Consider the following 26,541-nt stretch of genomic DNA (forward strand, 5'->3'; position numbering starts at 1 on the left):
GATCTGCCCCTGTGGTGGCCATGTCCCTTCGACATCATATCCTTCGACGTCGGTCAGGTCGCCGTCGATCTATGGCAATGTGACGGTGGCAGCGATGACGTCGACGGGGAACAAACAGGTACCTTCCTACCTGCTGACGTCGAACTAGCCTGTCTCTCCTGAGAATGGCTTGTTGGCTGCCTGGGAAGCGAAGAGGACAATGTCTTCTGCCTCTCATGAAGACCATGAAGTCTGATCTTCTCCCTGTCCTTCAGAGTCCTTTTTTACATGTTCTTGCAGTGTCTGCAAGTGTCAGGGCAGTGACTCTGAGGCAAACACACAATGCAGAGAGTGTGTGGATCTGACTGGGCCTTCTTCTTCCCACAGGATAGGCACTTCACAAAAAGAGAAGGCATTTTTCAGTCAGGAATAAGTCTCTTGACTCAGACAAAGGTGTAAAATGTTGAGTGAAAGCAGAAAAAACGCTGTTTTTAAGTATTTTCCTGAAAAAAACTCAGAAAAACGGAGAGCTCAATGCTCCAGGATCCTCTCAGAAGAAGCCGGAAAAAAGAACTGACCTGTGAACCAACTGTCACCTCTCCTTCACCCCTGAGGCATGGTGGGATACTGGAGGTGCTCAGGGTCTTAAAGGCACGGTGCCAGAATTTTATGGTTTTCCTGTGTTAACCTGCATGCAGCCTATTGGCTAATAATGCTCCATTGTTTTCAATGTCGTTTTTCTCTTTTTTTTTCACTGATGTTGCTACTGCTTCTTTCCCTGGGCCCAGCTATGGGGCTTTGGAAAGTTTTTCTCTTATTGTAATTTTGAAAAGGACTGTTTAAAAAAATAAAATAAAATAAAAACTATATAGAAATAAAGCATTTTAGCCTGTTTATGAATATAGTCTGCATTGCTGTTATACACACGTATACAGTATATGAGTTTAGTATGAAAATTTGTCTACTAAAAATGCTATATATATATATTTTTCGTACATATTTCATACTTTTATATGTGTGTATTTTATGTATGCTCCGGGGTGCCCGCACGAGGGCGGGAATATTCAATGTTTATGACTATTGATGAGGATCCCCCTGGAAAAGAAAGTGTGTTACCTATTCTAATGGCAGTTTCCCATCCAGCAACTTGGCTACAGTAAATATCTTATACATCTAGACTGCCATGAATGTGTAGAAGTTGATCATACCCAGAAACAAGCAACAATCACAACAGCATTATTTGTAGGATCAGATCATACCCAGAAACAAGCAACAATCACAGCAGCATTGATCTAATGTGTCCTATAATGGGTTCTGAACCTGCTGCTTGTAATAAAAAAGGATATTATCTCACACTGCATTGAATAAATGCACTTTTAATGTACTTAGTTTTAAGGACTGCTACAAGTCATGTATTGGTCATTGTAGAATACCTCAATCAGGCCAGTGTCATTATTGTGTAAGGGATGAGTAAGAGTCCTACCAGGGAAGGGTAGATCCCAACTCGATATTCTTGAGCCATAGTTTTAGAAATTGGGTTTCTGGTCGGCAGAGGATTGCACCCTGTACAAGCAGGAGCAACGATCCTTGTCACAGTAAGTCACAAATACACCCTAGGTTAACCTGTGATCACCCTCTGGTAGCTTGGCACAGAGCAGTCAGGCTTAAACGAAGAGGCAATGTGTTAAGTATTTGTGCAACACTTCAAACAGAAAAACAGTGAAAGCACCCCACAAAAATAATCCACACCAGGTTTGACAAACAGAGCTTAATTTAATAAATCAAACAAGACCCAAACAACAAAAACAGAAGTGAGATATGAATTTTTAAACATTAAATGCAATATAGCACTTAGAAGCAATAATTGTTTAAATGGGAAATCTGGTCGCACTGGACTGGGGAAAAGTCAATAGTCCATGCCCACCATGATGAAGCCAGACACAGGGACCCACTTGGGCCTGCTAAACTGAAGTACCTTGATCCGGGATGCTTCGTTGTCGATGACGATGCAGGGTGAAGCTGAAGCGATGCGTAGGTGTTGAGCTACGTAGTAGATGAGATGAGATGTGCTGCTTTTCTCCACAGAACTATTAAGATGTGTCGGTTCTGAGTGTGTACTCTGGTTCCAAATGCGATGCGCAGCTGCTGCTCCCTCAGTTAGTGATGCGTCAATTCCAGAGGTGATGCAATGGTTCCAAAAGTGGTGTGCCGGGTCTACTCTCTGCAATGTTGAGGATGCACTGGTTCTGACCCATGCAAAGGCAAAGGTGCACCAGTTCCAATAAGGATACATGGGTTCTGGTTGGTGCAGCACTTATTCCCACTTCCAAGGGCCCAGGACTGAATTAGTGCCATTTGGCAGGGAAAGACTTGCAGCAAGCAAAGTTTGAGTGCTGTAGCATGGTTAGTTGATGTCCTTTGTGCCCTGAGGTTTCAGAAACAGGAGACCAGTCAGGTGGCCATTAGAATCACTCTGGGTTGTAGCGATGTAGGTCTAGTCCTTCTCACTCCCAGGCAAGCAAGCAGCACATCAAAGCAGGAGCCCAGCAGAGTGGCAGTACTTGTAGAAGCACAGAAGTCCTTCTTCAAGGTCCAAAGGTGTTTTGATTTGTTAGGAACAGAGGTCCAGTACTTGTATCAAGTAGTGCCTTTGAAGTGGGGGAGACTTCAAGGAAAGGTCTTAGAAGTGCACAAAGGCCCTCCTTCCTGCCATGGCTCCTGACTATGTAGCACTTTGTGTGGGGAAAGGACACTGCCTATCCAACCTCACGAATCTTCTGCATACTTAACCTTTCTTAGCCATGAACACCTCCATCTTCTGCCCTTCGCTTTTGCAATCACCTAGTGTTTTCTCAAGGAGATACATTATAAAGACTCTTTTGTGTGTCTCAGCATTTCTTTTGCTTTTCAAAAAGGTGGACCTTTTTTATGTTCATGTGATGCCTTTATTTGTAATTACTGCTAGATGGCATTATGCCACCAAAATTAACTCATGCTAACATACATTTTAACGTTCAGGTAAATCTTTTGTCAGTCCTAGGATGATCAATCCTTGCAAATAATTTTAACATTTTTTACATACCTAGAGCAACTCTTGCTGCTGAGGCGTCATAATTGATCCAGAATGACACCCAGGACAGAATTGTAATCAGAATAGACGGCATGTAGGTTTGAAGGATGAAATAACCAATATTTCTTTTCAACTTAAAGCTCAATGAAAGTCTGGGATAGGCACCTAGAAACATAAGTAGAAAAGGAACAGAATATATTTTAGTAGAGAACATTGACAACATCTACCTGCATGTCAATGATAGTTTCAGCAGTTTTAAACAACTAATCATTATTAGTATTTTAGTAATCTTCAAAAGAGGACGCAGTAAAGGGTGTAAAACCTTTGTACTGTAGAAGGCTAATGAAATATTGAGCAGGGTAACAAGGTATAGTATATTTATCTACATATCTAGTTTATAGGATTACTGCCATAGTAATAGTTTTCACGTAGACTTTTCTAAATAACTGTTCACATAAATGTAAAGCCAAATAAAGTTAGTTTTAAGGTGACTCCATTATTCCTAATCCATTGAATATTTCCCATTATAAATCTGTGGACATCCAAACCGCATAGGCCTTATTACATGTTTCAACTGCACTGGTGGGGAGCAAGGTGCATACCCATAAGCACACATACAATGCAGTAACACACCACAAGACCTGTGCGGTTACAAGTGAGTCCAGATACCATGGAAGATCCAATTATTCTGTTTCAAGTTCCGCATGGTGTTCACTTTTCCACTAGGAATAATACTTTCATTTACCGCAATCTCTTAGCAGGTGGTTAATGAGATCAGGCGACATCTGTGGATTAGGAAGGGCATCAGAGGGCAGGTGAGACTGATGTGAGGCAATTGGAGTTTTGTGTTCCCCTTTGCTATAGGGGAGATGTAAGTGATGGGGTACACTTGCAGCCCAATCCAATTGCATTTTACAAGGTTGTTTTCAGGTTGTTAAAAATTAGCTTGGTGCTCCCAAAACCAGGAAATTTGGACCAGTGTAATCAGCCTGGTAGGTATCTCACCAAGGGATAACAATCTCAAAACTTATAATCGAGGTCATAGTCGTGGGACAAGAAACTACTTGTATAGGTGTTTAGCCTCTTTAGCACAGAAAACATAATGTTCGGGTCATCTACACTACCTTCACAGTGCACAGGACGTAAACATCAAGCCCTCCCGCTCTTTCTCCTTTAAATGTGTTCAGTGCTTGAGGCACAGATCAGACCCTGGAGCACCTATCACAATGGGAGAGGTGCCATTAGAAAGGGGAGATTCTCCCCTTTCCAATGGTATCTCTCTAGACTGTCTCTCTGTTAGCAAGGCACCCCAGAAGGGTGATCCACATTCAGGGAACCACCCAACAGACCACCATGGAGGTGAATGAGTGGCATCCCCAAGACTCGGCGATTGCTCCCACCAAGGTCCACAACAGTCTTTGTAACCAATTGGAATGGACAGAAAGGGGGTGCTATATATATATATATATATAAAAAGGGATGGAGTGGGGACAGGACTGTCATGGCACTAAAGCAATATCAACCCGGAGGAGTGTATGCAAACCAATTTCAAATGGGAAAGTCCTGCAGCACCGAACGGGCAAAGAGCCCATCCCTGCGGACCTGACTGTCCAGGCAGTCATGTTTAGTAAACCTGCGCGAAGAGGCCCACGCAGCTGCCTGGCAGAAGTCCAGGATGAAATCTCCCCATGCTAACGCAGTGGTCGCAGCTTTAGATCTGGTGGAATGAGCTTGCAAGCATGTAGGAGGTTGCTTTCTGGCCAGTGCGTAGCAGATCTTGATGCACAGTATGACTCAACGAGAGTTAGCTTGCATCTGCACCACCGTAGCAGATCTTGGTGCACAGTATGACTCAACGAGAGTTAGCTTGCATCTGCACCACCTGACCTTTCATTGCAATCACATAGCCCACGAAGAGTTGGTCGTCCACCCGGAACTCAAGGTATGATCAAAATAGAACGACAGGCAGATGTAGTTGCCACAAGGAAGGCTGTATTCAATTTGAGAAACTTGAGGGGATGATTGTGGAGAGGCTTGAAAGGCACACATCAAAGTTTAGAACCAAATTAAGGTCCCATTGGGGCATAACGAATGGGGAAGAAGGGATGAGGTGAGTAAGACCTTTAAGAAACCTATGGACAATAGGCGACTTGAACAAAGAGAGTTGATCAGACAATCAAAGCCTGAAATGGCAGCCAAATAAGCCTTACGAGTGCCCAAGCAGAGCGCTGCTGGGCAAGGGAAAAAATGAAAAGCTCAAAAAGGGGATCAAAAACGTCTGTGTGCACCATGCATCAAATTTCTTCCAATGGCAGATGTATAATGTTTTGGTGGAGGGACACCTGGCTGTCAAGATGATGTTAAAGACTTTGGGAAGAAGGTCAAAAGCTGTCAACTGCCACCTCTCAATCTCCATGCAAGAAGGTAGAGAATGAACAGGTTTGGGCAAAGAACCCTCCCCTGCCTCTGGGACAGATCTTTCTGAAGGAGGAGCGATGGTCATGCTCAGTAGCTCTGAATACTAGACTCTGTGCCCAGTCCGGAGCCACCAGCATGACTTAGGCCCAGTCATTCCTGATCTTCCTGAGAACTCTGGGCAGGAGTGCTATGGGCAAAAGGCGTACAGGAGGCCTAAGTTCCACTCAAGACAAAAAGCGTCTCAGAGCGAGAGCTGTTGTGGAAACTTGATCGCGCAAAACTGCTGATATTACGCGTTCTCGATGGAAGCAAACAGTTCTAACCAATGCCTTTCCCCACTGCTGAAAAGGAACTTGTGCCACCCCCAGGTGGACACACCATTGGTGATCCACTAGGTATCTTTGGCTGAGGCTCAACTGCTCTGGCTTTCAGAGAGCCTACCAGGTGCTGAAACACCAGGAATATGCCCTGCTGTTCCAGCCACGTCCAGAGATGCATAGCCTCCTGATAAATGGTCCCCAACCACCCCCTCACTAGTACCACATGGCAGTGGTGTTGTCCGTGAACACCTCAACAAGCCTTCCCTTGATAGAGTGTAGAAAGGCTTTCAATGCCAGTCGTATAGCACAGAGCACGAGCAACTTGATGTGAAGTCCAGATTCCGCTGGAGACCAGAGTCCCCTGATCTCCAACTCACCCAGATGGCAACCACATTCCAGGAGTGACACATATGCCACTATTGTCAGATCTTGTTGGGGGATGGATCTGACTCTGACCCAGTCGCTATTCATTAGCCACCACTGCATATCTTTTGCAGTTCCCTCCGAGATCTGGACCATGTTGGAGAGATTCCTCTGATGCTGAGCCCACTGAAACTTCAGGTCCCACTGAAAAACCTGCATATGCCATCTGGCACGTGTCACCAGCAGAATGTAGGAGGCCATGAGTCCCAACAGCCTCAGAGTCAGTCCTGTTCACAGGAATACGAAACTGAGGTAACTTCCATTTGCAGGACAAAATGGGAAAATGGAACAGCCAGCTACCTTAAAGCTGTAGGGTCTAATTCAGCATCAGGAATCTGCTGCTAATCCAATCCAACTATTTTTTCTGTTGCCTTTTCTACTTTTTCGCTCAAGCAAGATTGAAGGATTGTACTCTCCTCTCCTTAGTTTTTGTGTTAATGGTAAATGGAAAAAGTAATGTCCCGTCAATGTAGTGGGTTGTATGGAATCCAACAACCCAGAAAAATATATTTTGAAAAATAGATTAATCTCTAGAAAGATGTCCCAGGGTCCTGCACATGGGTGAGACAACTCAGTGTTTATGATTAACAGCGACAATACAATCATATAGATATCTTATGTTATCAGCAACACGTTTATGTGGCTTTATGTTCTCAAAAGTATAGCAATGTTTGATCACTTTCATTGTTCCATCAAATAACTGCTAAAGTATGCATTGTGTATAATGAAAAAAGGCAATTTTTTGGTTAAGTTTAGATACAGTTTTAACATAATTTTACAAAAACATAATTACATTCCGACTCAAATTCAGCTGTTTATTTTCACTTCTCAACATAATAAATAATTGTGCTGTCTGTGGTTCAGTGTTTTGAAGGAGTACATTCCTTATGTTTTATTTTTACAGCAACACCCTCAAAATTGAATGTAGTATTTCAACATAATAAACCTGACGCCCTAGAAACTTTACCTGTGGCAAATACAACATTCCTAGATACCCGCTTGTATTCCACTATAGAGAACTGAGGGAGCTCAATCCTTTCTACTCCTGTAACCGCATTGTCTCCACCGTTCCAATAAAATTCAATATCATCTGTTGTGTAGCCATCTAGAATAAAATAGTAAGCAATTGCATATTACAAAAACATCTATATCACCATGTATGTTGCTCAAACTCATTTCACCTCAAACATCCGCGTTAACTACTGTTTTAATCTTTGACAGAGTTCTTCCTAGCATTCATCATCACTCAATTAACTAGCAGTGTAGCTAGAATGTCTTAGTTGAACTAGAAACTGAGTTACATCTTAGGAGAATTCAGATAGTTGAACAAAAATCGAGAATATGCAGAACCGACATTCCAAAAAGTGGAGAGAATAACATTTCAACTGTTTATGGTCAACTGACAATGGTGTTTCTATGTGGCCATTCTCATAGGCTAACACCTCCTGTAAAAAAGGAAGGTACAGTATAATGGGAGAAGAGAGCCAGAAAGATTGATAGGTCCATATGTATGTATGTATGTATATATATATATATATATATATATATATATATATATATATATATATATATACTAAGCCACTAATATCATTGAACCTCTGATTAGCATTACAGTGTGTTAGTAATGGTACTGAGCAACCAATTTGAATATTGAATCAATGAAGCAGCCTAGGATGCTGAATCATTAATAATATTGCTCCACTGAGAACAGAGAGCCATAGATGCTACTAAGCCATTGGTAATTCTGAGCCTTTGGGAATAATGGGAAACCAATGTAATCGAGATGCACATAAAATTAGTCATTACACTGCAACATATGACAAAATCACTCACATTACTTTGAAGAGAATAATTCTTACCCTCAGTAATGAAGTTTCTAGAGGATATGTACTGCATCAGCAGATTCCTCACCTTATGATTTTTTGATTCTAAAGGATGTATACTGTACCAACAGATTCCTCGCCAAATGAATTATCTCCCCAGGCTTCAGACTTATCTAGAACACATCTCCCTAACAATGGAATGTCAGAGCTGCCAGATGGTACAATGCAGCTCCAGCTACGACTCCGCCTCCGAACATGGCGATACTGGAATATATTAGGAGCCCACTGGCACACTGGCAATAGTTTCTGAGCTTTTTCCATACCCAAGCAAGACATATGAAGAGGAACTGAGAACAAAAGTGGTGACAAATATAGCACATATTATGTTTGTATATCTTGGCACCTTTTTTGCAATAACTTTTTATTGATTATTAATTAGCTTAGAATACAACCGTACTGTCATCCAGTAGATATCGGGTATACACCAGATAAGTAATATCTTGATCAGCAAAGATATCCATAACCAAATAATAACCCAAATAGAAATAAAAATTGGAAATAATGATAACTGGGAGGATGAAAGATGTGCAGCATATCTTGGTGGGATTACAATAATATGTGGGGCGAGTTGGTACAGGAAGGGAGGGTGCTAGAATGTTAGCAGTCCAGGGCAGATGTTCCTACATAGGATTAGGTTAATTATTGCATGCAACAAGTCCCTTTGTCAAGTGAGGTCTGTCAGTCTTTGAAGAATGCCAGTTGGGAGAAACAAAAAATAAAAAGCATTCTAAGCTTGCATGGTCGACTCCGAGTGTGCAGCAGTGTTTGGGTGTGTAGTGGAATGTGGAATGAGCAATTCAACACTGACAGGAGTTGTGGCATGTTCAAGGGGTGTTAGTTAAGTGCATTAACTAGGAATGGCCACCATGTATGGTCACACCTTGTCAGTTGATCATTAACCATGCGTATAACCCTTTCATATATGCCCAACTGGCTCATCTTCGTCATCTCGCCCTCAACAGCAGTGCTCCCCAAACTTTTTAGATCCAAGAGCCAATTTTTAGAACAACAAGCTTTCACGACCCACATAGCTTTAATGGACACTAGACAGAGCAATTTTTTAATGTAATAGAAGAAAGCTTTCAAAATGCTGTGAATTACCAAAATAACATGCTATTCACAATTGTTTGCATTCCTCTCTGACAGTAGCTTTCTGGAAATGTCATGACCTTGACCATGCCCTTCGAAATCTCTTTATCTGACTGTGGTCAAGATATTGATCTACCCCTGAAGTGGCAGATGGTGTACTGCAATGTAGCTGGAATACTTTGCAAAGTGGGGTGCTGGCTCGAATTCACTAAAATCACAAAGCTTTTGAAAAATCCTGGTGATGATAGAAGTTATTTAAGAAAATTTGAAAAACAAACTCTGCAACTAACATAGTATTGGGTACGGCCTTATATCCATTTTGTGTGCTACAACAAGGCCTAATATGTTAACACAAGGCCCAATGCGTGCATTTTGGGCTATCTCTGCATGTGGGTGGGTGTGTGCTAGACCTGACCTTAGGATGGTCATCCCCCAAATTGTTGCCTGCCTCCCTCCATTTTTCTAACCCCGTTTCTGCTGGTTCTAGGACCCTTCACACTTTACCACTGCTAACCAGTGCTAAAGTGCAAATGCTCTCTCCCCTAAACATGATAACATTGACTCCTACCCAATTGGCATATTTAATGTACCTGTAAGTCCCTAGTAAAGTGTGCTGGAGGTGCCCGGGCCTGTAAATTAAATGCTACTAGTAGGCCTGCAGCACTGGTAGTGCCACCTACATAAGTAGCTCTGAACCATGTCTCAGGCCTACCATTGCATGCCTGTGTTTGCAGTTTTACTACCACTTCGACTTGGCATTTAAAACTAATTGCCGAGCCATAAACTCACCTTTTTCTACATATACGTCTCCCCTATGGTAGGCCTTTGGTAACCCATAGGGCAAGATGCTATGTAAGTAAAAAGCAGGACATGTACCTATGTGCTTTACATGTCCTGGTAGTGAAAAACTTACAAATTTGTTCTCCACTACACTGAGGCCTGATCCTCTCATAGGTCAGCATTAGAACTGTCATTATATTATTTAAAGTGGTAGATTCTGATCTGAAAGGAGTATCCCTGTCTTGTTTAGTATGGCCAGAATGATAATAGAAAATCCTGCTTATGGGTGAAGTTGGATTTAATATTACTATTTTAGAAATGCCACTTACCTTCAGAAAGTGGGCATTTCTCTGCACTTACTGCCATCTGTGCCTTACAGCCTGTCTCCAATCCACGTCTGTTCTGTGCTGGTTGACAGCTCCCCTTGTACATTCCACCCAGACAGCCATAAACACAGGACACTCAGGCCCTTATTACGAGTGTGGCGGTCTTAAGACCCCGTGTGTCAACATATCCCTGCATCACAGTGCGGAACCAAGGCTGCGCTCCTGGAACTCAACGCGTCACCTTGCAGCATAGAAAGAAACAAGGCTTTGTCTGTGCCGAGCAGGAAAATCTGACGCATCACCTTAATTTTCAACACATTTCCTCCTCTGAGGCCCCCGTGCATAGTTATTTTTGACGCAACCCAGGAAATGTGTGTTAAAAGGATATAACCATCTTAAGGATTGAGACTCTATAAAACCTTTAAAAAGTGATATTTTGACTTGTGCATATTGGATTTTTGTAAATTTTGCCTTATTTTATTCAGATGAATGTTATCTATTTTTCTAAACTGGTATGAAGTATTTTAGTGGTGTTTTCACTGTGTTACTGTATGAGTTATTACACAAATACTTAACACATTGCCTCCTAAGTTAAGCCTTCCTGCTCTGTGCCAAGCTACGAGAGGGTGAGCACAGTATAATTTGAACTAAATTGTGACTAACCCTGACTAGGATTGTGGTTCCTACTTGGACAAGAGTGTATACCTCTGCCAACTAGAGACACAATTCAGTGTGTGTGTATATATATATATATATATATATATATATATATATATATATATATATATATATATATATATATATATATATATATATATATATATAATAATTATAAACACTGTCCAAAGACATTGGCAAGCTTTATATGAACACCACAATGCATTACATAGGGTCAGATTAATTATATTTTCAGCATGACAGATTAAGGGCCTGATTTAGAGTTTGGCAGATCCGTTACTCCGTCACAAACATGACGGATATCCCATCCACCTTATTATGAAGTCCACAGGATATAATAGAATCGTAATACGGTGGACGGGATTTCTGTTACGTTTGTGACAGAGTAGCCCCATCTGAGAAACTCTAAATCAGGACCTAAGTAATTTCTAAAGAGCCAACACCAAGATTTGGACTACCTGATTCCCCAGATCCAAAGCCGTCAGCTCAGCCCGTTAGGCCACATTCATATATCTTAGTTGATGTGTGAAGGACATATACAAGTGGTGTGATTGAGTAGCATTAATTTAAGTGAGCACATTCTCTGCTGCAATGGCATTGTTAAGTTAAAAAAAAAAAAAAAAAAGTAGCAAATAATACTGTAAGGCTCACTCCGAGTCTTGCTTCGAAATACGTGCAAGGGTTTGTTTTAAAACTGGACTTAGGGACGATTGGTTAGATGTACTAAGAACTGGTTGCAAAATACTACCCACATCTTACTGACTAGTATTTTGGTGACCAGTGTGTAAATTTACGAACCGACCTATGTACTGTTACATCAGTTCACAGATTACAAATCCCTAGTGGGTCGCAAACTGCAAACCAGTTGGAATGCCAGCCATCGCATGGATTTTGGCCTGCTGTGGTCCACAAACCACCATGTCTGAGATTGCTTTTAAATAAAGCATTTCAGTTTTTTGAAATACAACCTGTTTTCCTTAAAAGAAAATTGAATGAGTTTTAAAAAAAAAGTTTCATTTTTAAGAGTAGACAGTGGCCCATCAAATAATGTTTTTGTCAGCATTCACAAAGAAGAAGGCATCCCTTCCTATTTGCGAATGGCTTAACACCTCCTTTGAGGGGGTGGCAAATGATTAACGTTTTGCGACTGGAATTTGGTGGCAAAACATTGATACATACCAATATAATTCAGTATTTAAAAGGCACACCCTAAACATGACTCTTTTAAATACCTAATCGGTACTGGGCAACAAACCCAAACTACGATTTGGTACTTGTTACCAAAAAGCAATTTGTGGTTTGTACATATGAAAATGCACTTTTGAGATTCCAAACGGCCTGATTCCGGTTGTGACCAAATATATGCTTTGTACATCTGGCGCATAGTTCTGCACCTTTGCATCAGTGGTGCTGGAACAATTTTCAGAGTAGGGCTGCTGACATCAATGTTACATCAATAAAATCATAAAGATTGAGAAACTTCTTATTTCACACAAAGTAGAGTAAATGTATTCCGCACAAGAGTTGTAAGGGTGTAGTATGTAGCTGGTGGAGCATTCACATAGGTAGAGCACATTTTCCATTGAGATGGCCACTAAATTTGCACAGACATGCTGTTTTATGGATAAAGGCATATAGTACACAAATGATAATGTGTGGAAATCGGTTTCAGTGAACAGGTACTACTTGTGCATCACCAAGTAAAAGTGTCTTGATCTATTTGATCCTATAAAAATCTCTGTTTTCATCACTAACTGATGGCTTATTCTGAAATGTGTCCACTTTATAGGTATTTACAATTTGATGCATGGTAGAAAAATTGCTATCCTACAGCCTTCTCTTCCACAGTCCAAGTACGTCACGAAGATTATCAGATAGTTCACTTTAAAAACGCCTCTTTCTTTACAATAAAAAACACTAACCACCAATCCCCATGTTACAAGAAAAAACAGCAGTTTGTAAGAAGACACAGCCTGACATTCGACCTTTGGCTTTGTAGCACAGCAAATGTGACAAGATAAATAAACAATGTAAAGGCATTTTTATTTATTGTTCTTTCACAAGCCACCAGTAATCAGCCGGGGGCCCACCAGTGGGTCACGACCCACAGTTTGGAAATTTTGCTCTACAGAGTGCATGTGCACTGCACCAGAATAGTAAAAGCCCTCCCCCTCTGTTTCTTGGGCATCTCCTGCAATATGTTTCAGTGTGTTGAGAGGTCTGGTCCATAGCAAGTCAAGTAGACTTGCTAGATGCTTCAAAGCATGTATGGATGAACCAAGTGTCTAGGACAGTTATTCCCACACGTAAGTCCAATATCTTTGGAGTTTGAGGTAGTGCCATGACATATGCATAAGGTCATAGTACAGGTGTGGAGTGGTAGAGTAGACCTGCTCACTGAACCTGAAGCATGGGAGTATAAACCAGCATTCTCTGTGGGGCGATGACGGGTGGTGAGTAGTGTAGGCCATTCATCAAGGGTATAGTTCTGGGCCAGCAACTCTTGCCACAAAAGATGCTTGAGGAGAAGGATAAATTGTTTACCTGTAATCCTAGTTCTCTTCCAGGGGAATCCTCATCAAAGTCATAAGCATTAAACAGTCCTGCCCACGAGCGGGGACCCCAGAGCACTTTTCAAAATTATAGATAGATAGATGGATGGATGGATGGATGGATCGATAGATAGATAGACAGACAGAGAGATAAACATATATGTAGAAAATGACTTGTACATAGTACAAGATTGCCCAAAGAAGCCTGTCCTACTTGAGTGTCTGCCTTAGCCTCTGAATCCAGGTAGCAATGTCTAGCAAACGTCCAGGAACTGGCTTTCATATCTCAGAAATATGCATGTTTCTTAGCAGTGCAGCATTTTTGGCCTTTCCGCTAGTAGAGTGACTTTAGGTCTTGACAGATAATAGTGTTTTGGCAAGTTGGTAAGAAAGCAGTATACCTGAAACAATCCAGCTTCAAATAGACTGTTTAGATGAAGTTAAACCTGTACGCACTGGATTATAGTTTACAAACAGGTTATCTGTTTCCCAATATTCTTATTCTTGTCTAAGTATAATTTCAACACCATCCTAACATCCAGTGAATGTAGAGATCTATCAGCTGGATTTGAAGGGTTAGGACAGAATGTAGGTAGTGAGATAGTCTGAATAATATGGAACGCTGAAACTACCTGTGGTAAAAAACAGGGATGAGTCCTCATGACCCCACTGTTGCAATAAAAGACAATGTATGGAATGTCTGAACACAGAGCTTGAATTTCTCTTACCCCACCAGCAGAAGTGATAGCCACCAAAAAAGCTGCTTTCCAGGTGAGATGTTGTAAAGAGGATTTGTGGATTGGCTCAAATGGAAGGCCCATTAATTTGGAAAGGACAATGTTGTGTTCCCATGGAGGAGACAGATTCCTGACTGGAGGAAATACCTTTTTGAGACCTTCCATAAAGTCTTCTACTACTGGGAATCTAAAAAAGGATGTTTGAGAAGGAGATTTCTTATAAGCTGTAATAGCTGCTAGGTGTACTCTTTTGGAAGAGAATTGTAACCCTGATGTAGCCAAATGAAGAAGAAATTGAATAAATACATCTTCTTGACAAGCAATCAGTTTGTAACCATTTTGTGTATACAATAAATGGAACCTCTTCCATTTGAAAGCATATGAACGTCTTGTGGAGGGTCTCCTAGCCTCCTTAAGAAAGTCCACACACTCCTTAGGAAGTCATAAATGTCCATATTGGAGGAATTCAGGAGCTATGCTGTCAAGTTCAGGGAGGAGAGTTTGGGATGCAGTAGCTGTCTCCCCACCTTGGACAGGAGATCCTTTTGACAAGAAAGACTCTTTTGGGGCCTCTGTGAGAGATACAGTAAGTATGTGAACCACCATTGGTGAGGCCACTCTTGATTTATGAGAAACATCTTGGTGTGAGATTGGTATTGCTTGAGAATTACTGCTGGAATGAGCGGAGTTGGTGGAAATGCATAGAGAAATTTCTCTGATCAACTTTTCAAAAGGGCGTTCCCCTGCAACCCTGATTGGGGGAACCTGGTCGTGTGGGCTTGGCATTTTCTGCTGTTGACGTCTGCGAACATGTCTATGTGAGGATATCCCCACTCCTCCCCACTCCTATCTTGCAAGAAGTCATTGTTGAGAACCCAGGAGTGATTACCTTGAAAACTGCAGCTGAGATTATTTGTCTGTATGTTTTGAATTCCTGGCAGATGGATGGCCATTATTGTGAGATTCGTGGCTAGTATTGATTTCCAGATGGTCTGGGCTTTTTAGGAAAGAGGGCAAGAGTCAGCCTGCGCCTGCTTCTTTAAGTAATGCATGGTTGTCGTGCTGTTGGCTCGGACAAGGATGCAGTTTGTCTTGAGAAGTAGAAAGAAAGATTTCAAAGCTAGGTGGACTGCTGTGAGTTTCAGCATGTTTATGTGGTGTGTTTGTTCTCTGTCCCACCGCACACCCGGAGTCTGAAGGGAACCCATGTGGGCTCCCCATCCTTGAAGGAAGGCATCTGTAATCAGTGTTTGTGAGGGTGGTTCCTGGTGAAATGGTACTCCGACCATAAGAGTGCCCTCTAAGACCAACACGGGAGAGATTGGCACACAGCTTGTGATAACCTGAGTATGTCCTCCCAGAGGTTGGAAGCTGGTTCCATTGTTCCTCCAAACACTGCTGTAGGGGTCTCATGTGCAGTCTTCCATTTGGCACTACAAAGGTGCAAGAGGCCATGGAGCCCAGAAGGGACAATATCTGTCTTGCAGAAGATTGATGAGAACTCAGAAGGCTGCAACATTTCAAAGTCAAGGATGATAGTCTCTCCTTCGAATGATACACTCTTCCCTAATGCATATCAATTATGGCCCCTAAGTACTGTATCTTTTGGACTGGATCGACTGTTGATTTTTGAAAATTGATCCCAAGACCCAGGCTTGAGAGAGTCTTGACACAAAAACGAAAGTGCTCCTTTGTTTGGGATTGAGAGGAGCTTTTTATCAGCCAGTCATCAGGATAAGGATACACAAGGGTCTTCTGTCTCCTTAAGAATGCTGCGACTATGGCCATACATTTCAAGAATGACTGTGGAGCTTATTTGAGGCCAAATGGGAGTACTCTGTACTGGTAGTGCCAAAATTCTACCTTGAACAGTAGGAATTTGACATGCTTTGCGGTGATCGGTATATGAAAGTATGCATCCTGAAGGTCAATCGCACACATCCAAATCCCTTGCTGCAAATGTGATCAGATTGGGTGCAGAGCTAGCGTTTTGAATTTTTCTTGGTGGATGAATTTGTTGAGAACTCTGAGTTCTAGGATGGGTCTGAACACCTGTTTTGAGAATAAATTTCCGATTCCCTTCGAGGACATGGGACCTCCTTTATGGCCTCATTTAGCAGCAAGGTGTTGACTTCCGACTGCAAGTGGTCCAAATGGTACCAGGATGTTTTAGCCAGAGGGACTGTCGCAGGAGGGGACTTGAAGCATAGATAATAACCATTCTGCATAATATTCAAAACTCATTTGTCGTTTGCAATGGATTTCCACTCTTTCCAGTGATTGGCAATATTTTCCTTTCCTGGAGAAGGGAACAGCTAAGGGGGAAGTAACATCTCATTGTTTTGCAGCAGGTTTTTCTGGGGCTGCAGGCTGCTGTTGTTGCTTTGTGCCCCTTTCTCTGCATGGTCTACAAGGATAGTAGTTAGATCGCGTGTGCCATTGCTGCTGCTGCTAGTAAGGGGTGTCAATCCTCTGCTGTTAAAATCTCTAATCATAGGGCCTGTAAGGCCTACAGCCTTGAGTCTGCCCAGCTCAGTATTCATTCTGGGCATCTTCTCATCCGCATGGGAACAAAAGAGGTTGTCACCCGAGAATGTAAGGTTTGTTATACAATGTTGAGCCTCGGGTTTTAGCCCTGTGAGTCAGAACCAGGATGATCTTGTTTGTCTTGAGAGCTAGAAAGAAAGATTTCAAAGCTAGGTGGACTGCTCTGAGTTCCAGCATGTTTATGTGGTTTGTTCGTTCTCTATCTGACCACACACCCAGAGTCTGAAGGGAACCCATGTGGGCTCCCCATCCTTGAAGGGAGGCATCTGTAATCAGTGTTTGTGAGAGTGGTTCCTGGTGAAATGGTACCCCTACCATAAGATTGTCCCTCTATCCCATGTGCATATCTGTGTGCAGCCAGATCGGATGCATCTGCCACTGCACTTATGATTTGGTTTGAGACCAAGCCATCTTCATTGAGAACCTCAATTAAATCTTATCTTTACTCTTTGGGCAGTGGAAGTGGACAGTGAACCCCAGGGGGATCTACCATAACGTCCAAATAGAGCAGATGCACTAGCCATCTTCATGAAGGATGCCAATGTTCCACACATTTTCTTGCCAGTGCATCCATCTGTTTGCTTTCCTTGTCTGGTGGTATCAAGGATAAAAAAGCAGCAGCAGAATGGGATTTACATGCAGCTAGCTTGGATAGGGAATTTAAGAGGCTGGATACCTTAGGAAAGGTGATTTTCTCTTATGCCAGCCTGGAACTGCAGTCTGTGAATATTGTGTGCTTATTGGGCCGTTTTCCCCATACTGTGTGGGATAGAGTTGCACAAGTGCTGCTTATGGTCTTGGAGGAGGCCCGAGCAATACTCTCCCAAACTACTGCTGACAGGTGGCAAAGTTCACCATCAGATGTGGACTGGACACGGCCGACTCGCTGAGTACAGCCATTGCTTTCACAATGGCACTCCAAAGTCACCCCCTGCTGAGGACAACTGGCTTTGGGAGGATGTCCAGTCATCTCTTAACGACATGCCCTTTGATGGGACCGGCCCTTTGGCGATAAGGGGGATTAGGAACCTGAGCATTTCAATGATAATAGGACCACCGATACGTCATTGCGGCTCACTATGGATGCTTTTTTCCATTCTAGGGAGGACCTGGCCTGGCAGTTTGGGCTAAACTGTTCCTATGGGAAACAGGGTCAAGACTGATTTGCATATGGCTGGGTCCAAACTGGGGTATCATGGTGAGCAAAGAAACGATGGATTAAACCCAGATCTGTGACTGGGGGTTAGTGTCTGAAAAGCTTCAGCACTCTGTTCACCATCCTTTTGTGTTGCTATAGCTCACCATGAGCCCCCACAGCTGCATCCTACATTATGCCCCTTCTGTAGCTACAGTAGGAGCTATTAGCTGCATCCCTTTCCCTCACACCACACTGGCCAGCATTCATCATTGTCCTTTTGGGGCCACGGATGTGGCTCCCACAAGCCTCATGGGAGCCAGTCCATAGGTTGACCCAATCCACCACCCATCAGCCGCAATCTCAATGGCTCTTTAGTTTGCCTTCCTACCATCATGGGCACCCGATTGGTGGCAGGATTCGTCACCACCTGTCCCAATGGAGGGAGATCACTTCGAACAAATGCGTGCTTTAGATTTTCCAGTGGGGTTATTTTTAAGTCGGAAGATAATACACGGTGACAGTTTCTTGCTTTAGAAATTCAGTTTTATTTCACGGAACGACCATGACCCGGCTGTCACCCACTCCAACCGCTTCTCTTCACTGTTCCCATTCCAGAACCCTCACTGTTGCTGGGAGACAACCGGATTCCAGATAAAACATATCACCTTAATAATATAACACATCCCCAATCCTATAATAATACTCACTACTACCAATAAGCCTAATGCTAAATTTTATCTACATTTTTTTTTTATATGCAAATTACTCTGACTATGTACACATACTAACCACACACAAAATCCATCAGTAACCTTGACGGCTCCTTCACTCTAGCACTGGATTTTTTGTACACACTTTTCTCCCTCTCCGAACGTACCTCATTTTCCATGCCTTCCGACCGTACCCCATTCATTTCCTTCCTTTTGCACCCATCCTTTTCATTCACTCCCTTCCTCTTCAACCACTCATTTATTTCCACCTCCGAACACCTCACCACCGTCCTTACGTTCCACCAGTTACCATCTGATCACTTGACGCAATTTCCTTTTACGCCTAACACACACCTCGGCTCCGATAACTTAGATTCCCACTTCCTTGCCGCACTTCCTCACCCACACACCCTTCTCATACACCTTCTGTTTTCTTTTAACCTTACTGTTGTGTCTTGACACATATAGCTGCTGATACGTCTTCACCCCTTGCCTGATCTGCTCATGATTGACCACTTTTTCTTTATTTTTTCCCATCCATGCTGGCACGGCCATAGTGCACAGCACCCTACCCTTCAATAACAAAAATGGAGTTTCACCTGTCACACTATGTGGTGTTGTTTTGTAATTCCATAGCATGTCCCTAATTTGAGACTTACAAGAGAAATTGTTGTATAGAGCTAGTTGAATATTCTCTCCCAACAGTCGATTAAACCTTTCGACCATACCATTACCTCTCGGATTGTAACCCGGTGTCCTACAATGTTTGATTCCCCAGTTCTTGAGGAAGCTCATAAATTCACCCGAAGGGAATTGTGGTCCATTATCACTGACCATTTCTCCTGGACACCCTTCCCTTCTAAATATTTCCTCACAAAATGCAATAACATTACTTGTCTTCACCTCCCTCACAAATGCCACCTCAGGCCACTTCGAATAATAGTCCATCATGACTGTAGCAAACCTATCCTGACAACCCAAACACTCAAATGGCCCACATATATCTATGGCCACTCTGTCCCAGGCTCTCTCCGGTAGTTCTTGCAAACTAATAGTTGTTTCCAACAACACATGTGACTTGTCACTACACGTGCACGCAATACAATCCCTCACATATCTTTCAATTTGCTTGTCCATACCCGGCCACCAAAAATCCACCCAAACCTTTTTTTTCATTGCAGACATGCCCCCATGCCCTTCATGCATTAACTTTAGCACTCTCTCTCTCATTCTTTCCGGTACCACCAATCTTTCCCCTCTTCTCAGCACTCCATCCATAACCGACAATTCTTCCCATATATGCTTAAATTCACTCAAATCAACATCCAGATGTTTTTTTCCCATTTTTCCCATCACCGGTAATTCTTTTACAATCTTATTCAGCAACACATCCTCCCGAACAGCAGTTTTCCATTTCTCCTGATCGATGGCTCTCCAGGTTTCTGACATGTCTGCCCCCACCCACTCATCCTCTACAACTTCCTCATTATCGTCCACTGGTAGTCTTGACATACAATCTGCATTTATGTTCTTTATTCTTGGCACATATCTCATTTTGAATGTGTATTCTTGCAGTCTATACATCCATTTTGCTATTCTTGGAGTAGCTTTACTGGCCCCCTTAGTAGTGAAAATATATAACAGAGGTTTATGATCTGTCCTCAACTCGAATTCTGTGCCCCACACATATGTACGGAAATGTTGCACACTCCACCAGCATGCCAATGCCTCCTTTTCAATCGTCGAATATGTCAGCTCCGCTCCTTTCAACGTTCCAGATGCAAACGCTACCACTCTTTCTCTTCCTTCGTGTCTTTGCAATAACGCCGCTCCCAATCCGTAATAGCTGGCATCTGCCACGATTATCGTTTCATCATCCGGATCATATGGCTTTAGTGTGATGGCTTCAACAATAGCCTCCTTAATTACGCCAAATGCCTCCTGACACTCACTGGACCATTTAAAATGGCATCCTTTTTTCATCAAGTTCCTCAGTACATGTATTTTGCCCGCAAAATGTTCCACAAACTTCGTGTAATACTCGGCTAAGCCAAAGAATGATCTTAACTGCTCTTTGTTTTGTGGAGCAGGAGCTTTTGCTATAGCATCTATCAACTTCTGCTTCACACCATGTCGATTCAGCGTATGTCCTAGATATTCCACCTCTTCCACCCCAAACCTGCACTTGTTTCTGCTTATGGTAAGTCTGGCTTCCTCCAATTTCTTTAATACCACTGCCAGTATCTCATCATGTGCCTGCTCACTCTCTCTCCATACCAGCACACCATCCTGGAATACCAATGTGTTCTGCACCTTGTTTAGTATTCCCTGCATAACCCTCTGGAATACTGCAGAGGAGGATGCCAAGCCAAAAGGCATCCTCACGAATTGAAACGCTCCCTCAGTTGTGATGAAAGACGTCAAATGTCGCGATTCTTCTGACAGGCACATCTGATAATAAGCATTCGATAAATCCAGTGTCGTGAAATACTTTCCACCTCTCACACTGGCTAACATCTCATGTATTCTTGGCAACGGAAACCGGTCTATCAATATATTGTCATTCAGATGCCTCAAGTCCAAGCACATGCGGATCCTACCATCAGGTTTCCTTCCTATCACTATTGGACTCAGCCATTCGGACACTTCTATTGGTTCAATTACACCTTCATCACACAACCTTTGAAGCTCTTCTTTTAACTTACCCCTTAGTGATAATGGTACCACCTGTGCCTTATGTACCATTGGCACTGCGTCCTTTTTCAAAGTAATCTGGTGTACAAAACCCTTGAGACAACCCAGCTTGTCCCTAAACACTTTGGGAAACTTCATCACCCACTTTCCTTCTACACATTTTTTTTTTAATAACACTTGTTCAGGGTGATTAGGATCCAACACCATGTTCAACGCACGTTGCTCCCTCCATCCGAGTAATGATCGTCCTTGACTCACTACGTATACCTTCCCTTGTGTCTTTCTGTCTTTAAATCCCAGCTCTGCCTCAAAATAACCTAAAACAGGCAGGTTACCTCCACCATACCCTTCCAGTGACACATCTGTGGGTTTAAGTTTGTTATTTCTCAAATTTCCCCACACTTGTTCATCAATTAAGGTGAATGGTGAACATGAGTCCGCCCACATGTGGGTTCGGTTTCCATTTACTTCAATAACACATTCAGGTGGGTTGTATTCCTTAGCCCTGCCTCCAAGCTGAGTGCACACCACCGTGGTTCCATCCTCCACGGCTAACACTTCCAACTCTTCCTTGCTTGCACTACTATCCTTCGTCTCGTTTCTTTTTACTGTGTTCACCGTCTTCTTTCACCAATCATCCTGCACACCCTCGCAAAATGCCCGATTTTTCTGCATTTAAAACATTTAGCTTTTATGGCTGGGCAATTTTTTGCTTCCGCTAATTGTTTACTACTTCCGCACCTAAAGCATTCTTTTCTTTTTCCATAGCTATCATCAACTTTATTCGCACTTTTTTTAGGGCACTGCACCTCTCCCACTGTATTTTGTTCTTTACTGTCAACTTGCGTATTGAGTTCCTTGACATATTGAGATGTACTTTCCATATGTCTTGCGACTTCTACCGTTTTGTCCAAGGTAGGATTTTTTAAACTTAATAACTTCTCTTGTATTTTAGTATCTTTCAGTCTGTTTATGAACTGGTCCCGAATGATTTCCTCATTTAAATCCCTAAATTTGCAAGAAATAGCCAACCTTCGTAGACTATCTACATATTGATCTATTGTCTCATTTTGTTTCTGAGTGCACGAGAAAAACCTGTGTCGCTCCATTACTATGTTCACTTTTTTTCCATAGTTTTCTTCCAATGCTGTCGCAGCATTTTCAAATACATCTTCTTCTTGATCAGAGTCTCCTCCTTGTGCGCCTTGTAATGGTAAAGTTTTTAATACTTTTCTTCCTTCTACTCCCAGGCAATGTTTTAAAATTGCTAGCTTCCTTTTCTCTACGTACATCTCCCCTCCAATAGCCTCTCTATATGTGACAAAAGTGTCCTTCCAATCCTCCCAGGCCATGCAGGGTTCTCCTGGAAGCTCTAAAAATGCTGGTGGTAAGGATATGGATTGTACTGCCATTGTTCCCTTTTTAGAATAATAGTCTCAACGTTGTTTTTTCTTTTTCTTTACTAGTAGCCAAAAATACCGATAAACAATTAAAGTTCAGTTAAAGTTTCCGTGTAATTTCCGTTTTCAACTAGTTTTGATAACCATTTACAAAAAAATACATGTCTATTCTATGCAACGCTTTGCGTTGCGTCGCTGAGCAACTGGCTTGTTAATTCATGTTGCACGCACGTTGCTAAGCAACAGCGCGCGTTGGTCTTCCTCGCGTGTGCCGACGTGGCGCGCACTCGTCTACAGTGTCGAAATGTGGTTAAACCTAATTTTCTTTGATTGCGCCTCTTCGACTCAGTGACCACCGCTCCCAGCTTCATACCATTGTGCCGCCGCTCCCAGCTTCGTACTACTGCGCCGCCGCTCCTTCTTTGTGCCGCACCACAGCCGACACTGCTTCCACCGGTCCAGGGTCACCGATCCAAAGGTATCACGGAAGGTTTCAGGACTCACCCTCGTCGCCACTATTAAGTCGGAAGATAAAACACGGTGAGAGTTTCTTGCTTTGTAGAAATTCAGTTTTATTTCACGGAACGACTCTGGCCCGGCTGTCACCCACTCCAACCGCTTCTCTTCACTGCTCCCATTCCCGAACCCTCAGTGTTGCTGGTAGACAACCGAATTCCAGATAAAACATATCACCTTAATAATATAACAGTTATGCCCTATCTTTCCAACAGACCTTGCTTCCTTTGCCATTGTCCACCGACTGGCTAATAGAAAACCACATTTTCGTTCTTTTGACAGGAAGTACAGGTTCTTCTGGCCAAAGGAGCTATTGGGACGGTGCTGACATCAGAAGTAGGTTGTGGTTGCTATTCCCACTCATAAAAGCTCGTGTTTATCCTCGACCTACTTTCCAAAAAAGGAAAAATTCAAGATGCTCACTTTGGTTGAGGGATGGTCGGCCTTCGACCCTGGACATCAGCACTGCCATGCTTTGGGCACAGTTAAATGGTACCTTTCTGCCGTTTCAGACTTCCTTTGGTTGCCAGATCAGCCCTCCATGTTCAAGTTACCAGTTGTGACTCACTTCATGAAAGGTTTACAGTATATGTCCCCTCTTACACCTTTCATCATGTCCCAAACGGACCTTAAGTTAGTTCTCATAATTTTAACGTGTTTGCCATTCAAGCCCATGCACAGCTGTCCACAGAGACTGCTGGCCATCATGACACTGTTCCTTGTGGCTATCACATCTGCTAGGAGGGTATGCGAACTGCAGGTACTTCCAGCTCACCCTCCATACACAACTTTTCCCAGACAAGCTAGTCCTTAGGACCTACACCTTTTCACATTGGATAAACTATCACACTGCGTACATTATAAGCCCCCTTCACCATACCAAGGAAGAGAAGAAATTACCATCTGCACCCAAAAAGAGAGCTGTCATTTTGCATTGTTTGAACCAAAGACTTCTGAGTTGTCAGGTGTGAAGAAAGGCAATGCAGACCACAAAAGAAACATCTCCAGATGGATTGTCCTTTATACTACAATCTGCTATGTAATGTCTAAGAAGCAACTCCGTGAGGGCTTAAGAGCTCACTCTACCAGAGCTAAAGCTGCGACCACTGCGCTAGCTAGAGGAGTCCCAGTTGTGGCTATCAGTTAGGCAGGTGCATGGGCATTGCTGCAAATTTACCAAACATGACTGCCTAGGCAGTTTGGTGTGATGGACATTTCACCAGTTCGCTCCTTCGGGAATGTAACACAGTCTGCAGACCCACCATTGAGAAGAGATTGTATTGGTATCTATTTTAAGGTAAGGAATCTGCAGCTAGAAGCTCTATTGGATGAACAAGTTACTTACCATCAATAACACTTCATCCGGTAGACCCAATCTAGCTGCAGATTCTTTACCAGCACTTCCATCCTGCCTGCTCTGCAAACTGTAATTCTCAGAATGAAGAGACCCTTCAAGATCTCACCTCGGCACATAGATCATTTCACCTCCGTGTGGCTCTGTGTTTCTGGTGCAGAAAAACAGTCAAGAACTGAGGTCAGTGAGCTGGGGAGGTGCACATCACTTCCAAAGCGGATGATGCCACGCAGAGCTAAATGATGCAACCTTCATGCATGCAAGGGATTTCTCAAAAAAATTCTGGATCCAGTATGACGTCTGGAGATTGTTCTATTGCTGTTGGAATTGCTGCTTTAAGGAAGGTAGGCTTGGGAGGAGTTGGCTTGCTCTCCAGGCAGCCACACTGGAAAAGCCAGAAAAACACACCCAAGCATGCTTGCAAAAGCTCACATCCACGCTCATGGATCGAGCAGCAATGTCTGCATAATCCATGCCACACGTCAAGATCTGTTTGGCCGCATCCAAGGTGTCACTAACCAGGTCTCAAAACTGCCTTACATATATATGCACTTACATCAGTGCGGACAAGAAGTGTGTAAGCGCCCTGGTACGTTGAAACTGAATTTTTAGTCACAGCCTTTGAAATCCCTAAGTCCGCAGAAACATGCTTCCCCTTTGGATTTGGACCTCAAGTTGCAGAGGCTACCCTGAGTAGACCCAGAATAGCAAGCTGGTAGGCCTCGACCTGTGTTAGACATCTGTGACATAAAAGGGAGGTGTTCAGATGGTAAGAAAAAATTTGCCATCAGGGACGGGTGTTGAGACTCTCAATATCCCCTGGAGTAGAACTGTTTCCTTGAGGAAGAAGAGGGCATCTTTCTAAGGCACCTCTTGTGCCTTTTCAGGGAAGACTTTTTAGGAAAAAAATCAATGCCTCATATGGGTGTCTCCCTGTGGGCCTTAGCCTCAAACAATTTGACCTCCCACTTCCTGGTGGCACTCGGTGGGGACACAATAATTTCATGCTGCACTATTGTGTTAGGATCCAAGACATCACATGCAGTTGTCATGTGGATCCGAAAGGAAGACTTTCTTACAGAGTCTCTAAAAAGGCTTGAAACAAAAGTTCAAATGCTGAGGAATTTTGCAGATGAAAAAGCAAAAAACAGTACAAGACCTGCATTGATCAGTCACAGGAAAATAGGATCTGATTCCTATTATATCCTTTCATATTATTATGTCTAGAAGCAGAATGACTGCTGTATGGCACTATCTGGCACAACTGGCAAGCTAGTTCTGGTGAAATGTTTTCGGCCCTGTCTGAAGCCTGGGGAAATAATTTTAAAGAGTCTCTAGGAACATGTACCCATTGGACACCGTAAACAAAGACAAATACACCTTACAAGGCATCAGTAAACATTTACCAAGGCACAAAACATGCAGCAGACTGTCCCTTCCACGAGACGTGCTATTAGCGTGCAACAACCTTCTTGAAAGATATGTATAGACTTTTAAAACATCAGAAATTGGTGCAGAGGATCAGTTATTTCAAAAGTCACATTTTCTCATGTTTGGATTCATGGATCGCAGTCTCTTTAGAGCTATAAGTTACTTCATGTAAGACTATGAAAGTGAGAGAATAATAGATTATTGGGAGATTTTAAATGAGGGGTTTTGGAGTTGCTCAAGGGATATGGTTTTTAGGTGATTGAGTATTTGACAAAACTGATTTAGCAAAAGCAGTATCATACACAAAATCACCATAGTACCAACATTTTGACTATTACTGACACCTCAAACTAAACCCAGGTCTCCATAAAGGAAGACACAGGGGGTCATTACGACCGGTAATGTGGCGTCCGTACCGCCAACAGGCTGGCGGTACGGAGACCCGTATTACGACCGCGGCGGTAGCGCAGCGGTCGCACCGCCGGGGCCGGCGCTT

General features: G+C 42.9%; 1 protein-coding gene across 2 annotated transcripts in view; it reads right to left on the bottom strand.

Moving 5' to 3' along the window:
- The window catches only part of GABRB3 (gamma-aminobutyric acid type A receptor subunit beta3), an 887,545-nt gene that overhangs the window by 166,074 nt on the left and 694,930 nt on the right, over positions 1 to 26,541 (bottom strand). For both annotated transcript variants that reach the window (XM_069204276.1, XM_069204277.1), the window contains 2 exons: positions 7,178 to 7,315; positions 3,062 to 3,214 (listed from right to left, as the gene is read on the bottom strand). In XM_069204276.1, coding sequence (XP_069060377.1) covers positions 3,062 to 3,214; positions 7,178 to 7,315 — 291 coding nt within the window. The remainder of the gene's footprint in view (positions 1 to 3,061; positions 3,215 to 7,177; positions 7,316 to 26,541) is intronic.

Source organism: Pleurodeles waltl, chromosome 8, assembly GCF_031143425.1.
Source record: "Pleurodeles waltl isolate 20211129_DDA chromosome 8, aPleWal1.hap1.20221129, whole genome shotgun sequence".
Lineage (NCBI taxonomy): Eukaryota > Metazoa > Chordata > Amphibia > Caudata > Salamandridae > Pleurodeles > Pleurodeles waltl.